General features: G+C 36.6%; 1 protein-coding gene across 1 annotated transcript in view; it reads right to left on the bottom strand.

Annotated features, from left to right (window-relative positions):
- The window catches only part of LOC106519285 (protein phosphatase 1 regulatory subunit 12B), a 46,570-nt gene that overhangs the window by 31,775 nt on the left and 3,879 nt on the right, over positions 1 to 10,916 (bottom strand). Inside the window, exons 2-6 of the mRNA XM_014010875.1 lie at positions 8,858 to 8,946; positions 8,607 to 8,697; positions 8,319 to 8,519; positions 8,106 to 8,211; positions 6,988 to 7,103 (exon numbers count right to left, since the gene is read on the bottom strand). Of these exons, the coding sequence (XP_013866329.1) occupies positions 6,988 to 7,103; positions 8,106 to 8,211; positions 8,319 to 8,519; positions 8,607 to 8,696 (513 nt within the window). The 5' untranslated portion in view covers position 8,697; positions 8,858 to 8,946. The remainder of the gene's footprint in view (positions 1 to 6,987; positions 7,104 to 8,105; positions 8,212 to 8,318; positions 8,520 to 8,606; positions 8,698 to 8,857; positions 8,947 to 10,916) is intronic.

Below are 10,916 nucleotides of genomic sequence, written 5' to 3'. Positions count from 1 at the left end.
GTTGTTGTTGTTGTTGTTGTTGTTGTTGTTGTTGTTATGTTATTATATTTGTGTATTACTTATATTGTTATCTGAGTATTACTCTATCTGTGTATTACTGTGCATATCTGACTGGTAGTAGCTGACTTTTATCCACAACACTCATGTAAACATGACACATTTTACAACATTAAGTTTAATATGGTAAGTGTTGGGAGTCAACCCTGTTGGCCTAACTAACTAACTAACTAACTAACTAACTCTTCTATTTAAATTTTAACTAAAACGCTTCTGCATTTGAATTTAAGTTGAGACACACCTCAGAAAAGTGATAAAAGAGGGGCTGGTGAAGTTCAAATAAGGAGGAATTCAAACCAAACCGTTGCAGTTCTGTAGACCCCAACTGATTGATTTAAATGCAAAAAATAAGTATTTAAAAGCATTACATGTCTCCTTTAGACACATTTTTTAACATATAGGCCTACAGCCCCTCTGACTGGATCAAATCAAATAGTATAACATATAAGATTGCAACATTTTAAAATAAATAAAATTAACAAATAAGATTTTCTTTCTACTGGTATGAATTTCTTAAACATAGAACCGACAAATCTTTTACTTGAAACTCAAACTATAACATTCAATTGAGTATAGATACTAGTATCAGTACCGATATTCGTCCCAAGTATTGGGGCATTTTGTATGAGTACAAGTACTTGTACAATTGCYAGTACTAGACCCTGCATTAATACAGTATCGGTATGGAGACAGCACAACTATTAAGTTTTCTCAATCTAAGTTCTTTAGAAAAAAAACTTGTAAAAACAAATTCCAATTAGCAAATGTCTGAGCTACATATATGCATAATTTTTAAATATCAGTCTGTGCTTTAAAACAACCCTGAAATATCCTCTCACGTTCCTTCTGATACTTTCCCTCTCAAGTTTTTTCYTGCTGTCTTCCTTTTATAGTGAGGTTCTGTGTCCTTTGTTTTCCCCGAACTCCCTTAGGGTAAAGAAGGAGAAACAAGACAGAAATAGGCCTGATGGCTAGCTAAAAAAGAAAAAAAAAACAGAGAGGGAGAGAAAAGGGATAAAAATGTAGAATAAATTAATTGCTATTCAACAAAGATGATATGATGTGGTTTTCATTTTAAATTTCTTGGACCACTGTCAACATACAGCACTCAGGTTGACGTGAATGATTACCCTCGAGTAATTAGTACTTGTTATGTTTTTAAGCRTTGCTCAAAAAGTGAACTTACTCTGATTTATGAAGCCTGCCAGGTGCCTGGGGTTAAAAGAAAAATAAAATTGGTAGATGTMTGTATGCTCTGTTTAACAATGTATAAACCATCACCATATGTTTATTTTTAATATACGTATAAATGTTCCTGAGCTAACAATATTAGTTTGTATGCTAATGCTATATTGTCATTTATGCTGTATACCAGGGTTCTGCAACCTTCATGATCAAAAGAGCCATTTCTGCTCCTTGGCTCACTAATAAAATGTGTCCAGAGCCGCAAAAYAAGCTACAACTGTGATTATCAACTGSTGGTCCGTGGGCCTTTTCGAGGCCTTTTCGGGAACCTTTATGGCCAGTGGAGGTGATGTTATAAAATTAAAAAATATATTGTCATTTTGATTACTTATTACTATTTTTACACATCAGGACAAATGAAAAGACCGCACTCATGTAAACAAGAAAAATACTGTAGTTTACACCAAATTTCATAAAAACTACTACAACTGAACTATTCAGGCATATTTATTTCTAATTCTTCTTATAATGTAATCTTTAAATTCTTTAAAGGTAATTCTGATGGATTCGAGAGAAAGATCTTAGAAAAAATGGAATAATTAGGTAAACATCAGGCTAGCATGAGCTAACGTTTAACTTTTCATGAACTTTTGTGTGAAATGATTTCTGTTGTATGAAAATCAAAAAAAATATTCTGTTACGTTTGGTCACATTTTCAAAGAGCCAATACGGAAGGACCAAAGCGCCACATGTGGCCCCAGAGCTGCAGGTTGCAGATCCCTGCTGTATACAGTATATTACCTCGGGCACTAATGTGTAAGCTAACAGGCTAAGTTGTGGTTCTACCATGAATCAGCTCTGTTGTCCTCCATCTACATTTTCAGTTGCAGGCTGAGTCATTTCTACATTATCCTCTCTATCAGCATTCTCTGTTTCATTTAAAACAGATGATTGTCAGATGTTGTCCAAGATCAGCCTTCAGGGATGAGAATTTGCACCAGAAAACCTAGTGAATGTCATTGTTTACCCAGTAAGCTTTGCAGCATTAATAAAGTGGCATCAACTGTGTGACAACAAATATATACACAGTATTTTTACAGTCTTTGTTTTATAGTTGAAGTAAATATCAAATATCTAACGTTAAAAAGGTATAAAGTCAGAATTTATCCAACTTTTCAAACTTTACTCAAATAGTGATCTATTGCTTGTTCTTAAAAAAATATATCTTGCAATAAATATGTGTGCATAAATGGAATGGGAAGAGATTTTTTACTTCCTTTTTTATTTTTTTGAAAGCTTGCAAGCTGCAGATCCTGAAGCCGTAACATGAGAGGGACAGTGTGGGCAGTTCAAAATAATTTGTATCAGAGGTTATTACCAAAATTGGGAGCAGTAAACCTCTTGTGCACTGATGCTTGAAAAATAAGAAACTCTTCAAGACTTTCATTTCCCTGTATTAATATTGTGCTCTTTGAAAAGTCTTCTAATGTCTAACAAAACATAAAAGTATTCTAGATACAAACAGCTAACTATTTTCTTTTTATTAAATAAAATGGCTTAACAGTGCAGGAAGCATGGAGCTTTTGGACCCAGCAGGCATCTCAAGGACACAAACAATAATTAAAGGATTTATTAAATACAAAATAAAGGCTGGTGACGCAACAAAAAACAAATGGAAGAACAYGAGGGCAAGAAAGGAACAAGGATCCAGCATGTAAGTATAGGAAAGAGACTGGTTAAATAAGACAAGGCAGAAAATGGAAAGCAGCTGAGTGATTACTGAGTACAGACAGGTGTGATGAAGAACACAAAACTGACTGAGGAAAAAGGTGGAGAGTGAAAACACACAACACAAGCACAAGAGGGAGACAGAAGCATGAGGCAGACTTGGACAAACAGTAAAAACTGCAGAACTTGGATGCTGTTCATTTGGGTCACAGCAACAAACTCAACAGTGGTGTCATCCACCAGTTTAAAAGTTCAATATCAGCATATGTAGCATTTTTCATGTAGCGTAGTGTAGTTTTTTTTAAATAAAAAGTTGTCTCATTACTATGAAAAATAATAAATCAGGCTCTTGTTTGGCCCAGCCAAGACAAATACGTTTGCCTCATTGTCCACATTTTGTTCTTTGTGACTGTCGTCAGTATTGACAATAAATTGACCGAACTTCATTTTAAAATGGTTAGACTTTCTTTTTAGAGGTTACCAGCCCAACAGGTGAGTAGCAGCTTATAGTTATAGAGGCATTTTTTGTTAAATATCAAAGCAAGCAGTTGTCTCACTCTCCACCTATCTGTTTAGTTCTGTCAGTAAAATATGTCTTCTACCTGTCTCTGCTCTGTCAGTAAAGAAGTGTTTTCTATCTGTCTCTCTCTGTCAGTAGAATAAGTAGAAACTCTGTTTAGATCATATGAAGTCATGCAGAGTTCGGCTGTGGTGACAGGCGTCTGATGAAACCTCACTGCTTTGTCTGATCATCACAGACAGATATAGTCCTCCTGCTAACTGCTCTCATGTTACTAACAGATCTCTGGCTCAGATTCCAGAAGGAGGGGTTGGAGTGGGTACAGCTGAGCTGCTGACCTGGAACCAGCTTATAGGGATGCACTTTCTATTTCATGTTTTATCACAGTTGCGGTCGGACACTCCTGGCTTTGTTTTGTGTCTAACATTTTCACAAGTTGTGTTTTGTTTCACTTTGAGCAGACAGATAAATGGGAATCATCAGATAAAAAGTGAGACTGGATAAAAAATGAGTAATTCCTGCTAAATCCCAGGCTGAGACCAAGCTGAGAGCGACTCACTTTTGCCCAATATGGTATGGAATGCTGAGACAMCTTGGCCCTGTGAGGCAAAGCAGCAAAGTGACTTAGAGGCAGTGGGAGTTTGGTCCTCCTCATGTGTCCATCCTGGAGATAAAAAACACTTCTTCTARTTGTGCATAAGATGCTGCATCAGAGACCAGAGAGAAGCTGCCTTTGAAGAACTTTAACTTCTGAGCGAGCAAGAAACAGCATAAACTGTCTTTTTCAAAAATATTAGGAGCAATTTTTTTTGATTTTCATCTAAAGTAGAATCACAATCATAAAGGTGTCAAGTAACAAAGTACAAATACTTTGTACTTTAACAAATACTTTGTCACCTTACTAATGTAGAAATTTTAGTGATTTATACTTTACTGTTGTGTTTCTGTTAATATTTTACATTTTCACATGAGTATATGTAATTTCTTCTCYTTGCATTTTAAAAATAGCCTTGTTATTCCTATCTATTGTACCATATTTTGGCTTGTTTACATTAAAAGTAAAAAAAAAAAACTATCCATATATATCACTCCTCCATGATATGAACTGTTACTGGTTTAAACATGATCCATCTCACCTGTATGACACAACTCACGTCACGCTCCAGCAGGACATAACCTCATATGAAGATTATCATGGCAGAGATATATGCGGCTGTAACAGGTAACCTCCATCCATCCATCCATCCATTTTCTGTACACGCTTCTTCCTTTTCAGGGTTGCGTGGTAACAGGTAACCTATCGCAAAATTTTCAACATTAACATTTTAATATAACATTAATCATTAGGGCTTTTAGAAAAATGTTTCTTGGGAGGTGGGTAGGCCCATGTGGTCCGGAACTAAACTTTTGTCTTTATTGGTTTGTTTTTCTTCCATTACTTTTACTTTTATACATTAAGTAGTTTTAAAATCAGTACTTTTAAGGTTTTACTTGAGTACAAAGCTCGAGTTGATAGTTCAACTTCTACAGAAGTCTTTTTAAACGCTTGTATCTCTACTTCTACCTGAGTAATGAATGTGAAGACTTTTAACACACCTGACAGATGATGTGCAAAAAAGTAATATTTTTTTTATTAAATTTTGATTGATTTTGATGACARTGGTGTAAATTAATCTGTAAATAATAATCCATCCATTTTCTTTAATGGATCATTGTGGAGCTGGTGTCTATCTTCAGCAGTCGTTGAGAGGACAGAAGACACACTGGATGACTCATAAGTCCATCACAGGGACACAGAGAGACACACAACCATTCACACTCTCACCTAGGAACAATTTAGAGWYACCAGTGAATCTAACACACATGTTTTTAGTCTGTGAGAGAACACATGTGCACAGGGAGAACATGTAAATGSCACTTAGAAAGACCCCAGACCAGGAGGCGATCAGCACTCTGGGAGCCTCGTATAAACGGTGCATACGCACAAAAAAGTTACGTGCGCCAGGTTCTACACCAACGTTAGAATGTATAAAAACCAACATTGCGTGAAAGTGTGCGTAAATATACGCACCTGCCGTGAGAATGTGCGGCAGCCATGCAAAGTTTTTCAGCCGACAGTTTTAAATCACAAAGTCATGAATCTGACCTGAATCCACAGAAATATGACTTTGTTGTGTTTTCTGGATGTAAGGAGCATGTGAACACGGTGTCAGATTTTTTTTTTGTTAGATTTTTATTGTTTAAACTCGAACGATCATGAAACTGAACCCCGGGACTGAAAATCGTTTAACCTCAGACAAGGAAATAGATCAGCCTAAAAATGATGAAAATAACCTCAGTCCAGTCTGTAAACTGTTTTTATATTTTTGTCACATAATTGAAAACCTTTTGGGTCCCGGGCCGGAAAAACCCGACACATTACGTACGGCATAAAAAATAATAAAATAAAAAAGGCTGAAGAGAGGGAGCAAAATCGGATGCAAATGGTGGCTCACTGTACGGTAATAATAATGATTTTTTTCTGTGTGTAWCCTTCTGGCTGATGCTGAATGTTGAGCTGTGGCCACAACGCAGCAGGCCCGCGCTTTGGGTAGATCCTCATGCCAGGTGCACGCACACCCTCGCCAGCTGGGAAGGTGTTCATATTTGTCAACCCCTTTGGACGTTTACCTGTCTAATGAGACTCAAAAATCTATATTTTTTGCTAAAAATCTGTAGGCTGCCACTCGTACCCGCTCGTGGGGGGTGGGGTGGGGGTCTGTGCATGGAGATGGCAGTGCCTGCTGTAACGCAGGAGCAAAGGAGAGCAGAAAAAGTGGATAATGTAATGTTTATTGTTTTTTTATTATTTCATTTTTATTTATATTTTTTAAAAAGTCCGTTCAACGCTGTATTCAACTAAATAGACAACTAACCAGGCTTCAACATCACATTCGGGAGATGTCTGTAAATTTCAGGAAAATCTCAGGCTTTGGTTATCCCATGCAAATGCACCACATAAAACAATGACACTCCACTACGTATTTAGACAGTTTTCTAACTCATTCTCCGTTTAATGTATAATTTCACTGCATCTAAAAATCATTTCTGATCCCACAGAGAGGACAACTGGAGGAGAATCTCACACGCTGGACACATTTACATCTATTTTACATATTTACTGTAAATGGAGGCGTGTCAGGGGAGGTGTCTCACGTGCGCTCAGTTCTACGTTCGTTGGGATGTATAAAGGAAAGRTGCTCAGGAACCTGCGTACGCCTGGATTTATACATCTGAATATTTTTGGTGCGGAGCACTTTTCTAAATTTGTCCATAAGTCAACTTTTAGTGTGAAAGCTGCGCAATCCTTTATGCRTGAGGCCCCAGAAACTGTCTTTGGGAAAAATCCACAGCACTGACATAAAACCAAGCAGTTCTTTAGCTCCATCTAGTGATGCAACAAGATTCAAGACCCATTTTATTAAAATAAAYGGAATGAGAACATAATTCCTACATACTTGTGTGTCTTCAGCCTCACAGCAGAGGGGTTTCAGATCGGTTGTTGTGGARGAGTTCAGCTGTGCTGCATCTTCAACCAGGTTTTGATTTTCATCTCTCCACCATTTTTCACCAGCTGCACACAAAACAGCTGCAATTTAGGTTTAGCCCATCTGTTGACCAGAGTTTTTTTTWAATGATTAATTCTGTGTAAAGCTCTGACTCTTTTGGCTTTCTTCAATACAATTTGGCTTTTTTTATATAAAAAAATCTGCAGATGTCTTGAAAGTATTATCAAGTTTGACACAATCTGTACTCAAATGAGCATCTATAGGCCTATATGGACATCAAAACAATGCTGATAGCTTAGATGTTCACAAGTCATGACAGATACAACTTTTTAATATTTGTGATCTTAAGGTGTATTTTTAACTTTATTTATTTATTTATTTATTTATTACCATTTTGTATCAGAGTTTAGAACTTACACTTTTGGTTTGTTGCACCTTAAACAAACCAACTTTAAACACTTACATAAGTCATGCATTAGCAATTTTTCATTTCGTTATTTACCATTTGTTTTGGAAGTTTATTAGCATTTCAGACTGTTTTTGTAAACCTGAAACAAAAGTTAGAATCACAAAAGGGCAGAGGCAATATTCACAGAATCAAAYGAAGTTGGGACGTTGTGTAAAACATAAATAAATACAATAATTTGCAAATCCCTTTCAATCTATATTCCATTAAATACAGCACAAAAACAAAATATTTGAAGTTCAAATGGATAAACTTAATAGTTTTTTTCAAATATTCACTCATTTTAAATTTGATGCCTGCAACATATTCCAAAGAAGCTGGGACAGGGTCATGTTTACCACAGTGTTACATCACCTTTCCTTTTATTAACACTCTAAACATTTAGGATCTGAGGACACTAATTGTTGAAGGTGGAATTMTTTCCTATTACTGCTTGATGAACAACTTGCTCAACAGTCYGGRGTCTCCGTTGTTGTATTTTGCACTTCATAATGCGCCACATGATAAAATCATCATGTCAATCTTCATGGCATTGTTGTTGGGATTGCAAACAATATGAAAGCAGAGTGAATTTAAACCAATTTAAATGTRAATGTTTTACCTTTGAAAAAGTTTTGTCGAAGTAGATCACAGGATTCAGACAGGGATAAATAAGACAGGTCAGGAGATCTGGTAAAGGTATCTAACCTGCTCTCAATGTTCCCCTCCTGCACACAAGAGTGAGAATATTTCGGAATATATAGAATTTTGTACAAAAAGCAGTTCTTTCTGCTGCAGAAAACCCAATTTTTGGCAATGAATACATTTTTTTCACCTCATCCTCTTTGCTCCACTTCAGAGAAATCCCAGCTGTTCCTGTGGATCCTGTCAGGTCATCCTCTGCTTCACTGTCATCTGCAAAGCCTCTCGTCTGACAGGGCCTGTCTCCGACTGCACCTCCTTCCTCTTTCTCTCTGTCTTGATGAGCCAGGCTGTAGGTCCTCTGAGCCTCTCTCAGGTCTGTCAGAGTCACACCCTGCAGGATTTCCACACAGCTTCGCGTCTGTCAACAAGTCAAACGCAGTCAATTAAAGCCTGAGCCTGTGAACCGTCTGAGCTGTACCTGTGTTGACCGGCGAGTTTGTCTGGCATGACGGGACTTTGCTTTTCTCTCAGATTCTGCGTCTTCATCTTTAATTGGCGTCAGATACATCCTGGAAAAAATAAATCACAAGCAGGTGGTGTTTTTTTTTGTCTTTTGTTTTTTCTTTGGCTGCTCCCTTCTTCAGGGGTTGCCGCAATGAAATATTTGGCAATTTTTGACTAGATGATGTATCCAACCATACAGTAAATATAAAATCAGAAGCTGTTTACCTCTCAGTACAGCAGTATTTTACATTTCAAAGTGTCTCATAAAAAACATCCATCTTCTTTGTCCTGTTCAGAGTTCTTGAATTTGGATTCTGTGGAAAGATTGAGAACAATAAATATCTTACRTGTAGTAAACAGCACTGAACAGCTTTAGTTCTGAGAATCAGTCTTTAGAGTCTGACAAGCAACAAGCTAACAGCGAGTTGGTTTATTTGGTCCTTTGTGTTTTAGATCATATTTCTCAGTTTTCGTRTTTGGCTTTGTGTTTTCTGGACATTTTGTTTTTACCTGATCAGTTCATGTGTTCTATTCATTCTTTGTTTCTTGTGTTTTGAGTTCTGTTGTGCTTTCCAGTTTGGATTGTTATTTATTTGTGAATTTTGTACCTTAAAAGACACAAGTCATTAATGAAATGAAGCAGAAATAAGAAAAACAATCTTATAATACCTTCTTGTTAGATTTACTTTGGTATTCTTGTGTAACCCTTGTTTTAATCATTGTTCTTCTTGTTGTGGAGTTAAACTGCAGTTGACAAAAAACTGAAGGTGTCCATCACCCCCACCTACTGATATGGTTCGATCCCTGGTTTGGACTTGGGGTCTGTGGAGTTTGCATGTTCTTCTTGTGCTTGTGTGGGTTTTCTCCAGGTACTCCGGTTTCCCCCACCCAAAAACATGTACGATAGGTTGCCTTCAGACCCAGGCCTCCCTCGCAAAAGAGATCAGTGATCTCAATGGAATTTGCCTGGTTAAATAATGGTAAAAAAATAATTTAGGTTTGTTTTATTGAATTTTGATTTGTATACTTTTGCTCCCTAAGATCTTATGTAGTGTGTCTATTATATTAAACATTTCTGTCCTCATAAATATTCTCTTCTGTTCATATTTCTGACATTCCAGTTCAGCATGCTCAAATGTTTCCTTCTGCCCACTGTGGTCAGTTTTCTCTGTTGTTTTTGTGTTATAAAAAGTGGATCATTACATTAATCCTTTCTACTTGTACCCTTTCATTTTTCCTACTACCCTTTGGATTCTATAAAACCACCTTCCTTTGTTATCTCCAACATCTTTCATTCTTTTTTCAGGCATTCTTTGATGATGATGCTTGCTTCAAATTTACATGAGTAAACTGTGAAATATCTTTTTGAACTGCCTTTTTGCCATTTTATCTGCCTCCTCGTTTCTTCTAACTCTAACGTGGGCCAGTGCCCGATGAAAAACTACAGTTAGTTCAAAGCGTTCCCTGTGCTTTTTCTCATTTACCCTCAATCAGCCTCGTCAGCCTGACACTCACACCTGTTCCTAGTCTCCGATCAGCTACCTCCAATCAGTTCATCAGTCTAACTCTGTCAGAGTTCTTCCAACACCTCAGTGGTTCATTGTATTGATTTTCTTGCCTTAAGTCTGGTCCACCTTGATAGTCATGCTTCAGTTTAAGTGTTTGCTGCCTTGTCGGCGTTTTGTTTCATCTTTGTAAATACATATGTTTTTAATTTAGGTTCAAATTTTCCTGCTGACTGTGACACGTTAGAGCAGAGTCAAGATCAGAATGAATTGTTGCTGTCTTAAAGTRACTCTGATGTCCAAAGTTTTCATAGCACTTCATGCAGATTATGTTTTATAAACCTCTATATCACCTTCAGTTTAAAAACTTACAGTTTAATGGGTATCTGTTAATAAAAAGCTTTAACAGCAGCAGCTAGCTGTAKTAGCTCTGAYACAAACTAGCACTCTTCCAGCAAGAATATCAAAACTGCAACCTTCTCAAAAGTGGATTCAGTATATTTTTATGAAAAGTTCCTTTTCTAAACTTTACACATTGTAGTGAAATTACAAACTGGTTTTTATTATAAACCTAATATTAATTTCACAACTCATGCTGAGCCCATTGTTGAAGACTATTTGTGTGGCACATAAGCCAAAAACAAAAAACAAAATAAATCCTACAGCTGCTAAAATCTGATGTTTGTTTACATTTTGTTAAAAAAATAGTTGTATGTGTGCAGAAAGACGCCACATTGCCAATACAATTATTGACACAAAAATGCATAATATTACAACAA

The sequence above is a fragment of the Austrofundulus limnaeus genome, unplaced genomic scaffold (assembly GCF_001266775.1).
Source record: "Austrofundulus limnaeus strain Quisiro unplaced genomic scaffold, Austrofundulus_limnaeus-1.0 Scaffold75, whole genome shotgun sequence".
Taxonomy (NCBI): domain Eukaryota; kingdom Metazoa; phylum Chordata; class Actinopteri; order Cyprinodontiformes; family Rivulidae; genus Austrofundulus; species Austrofundulus limnaeus.
This window is presented reverse-complemented; position numbering and strand designations above follow the sequence as displayed.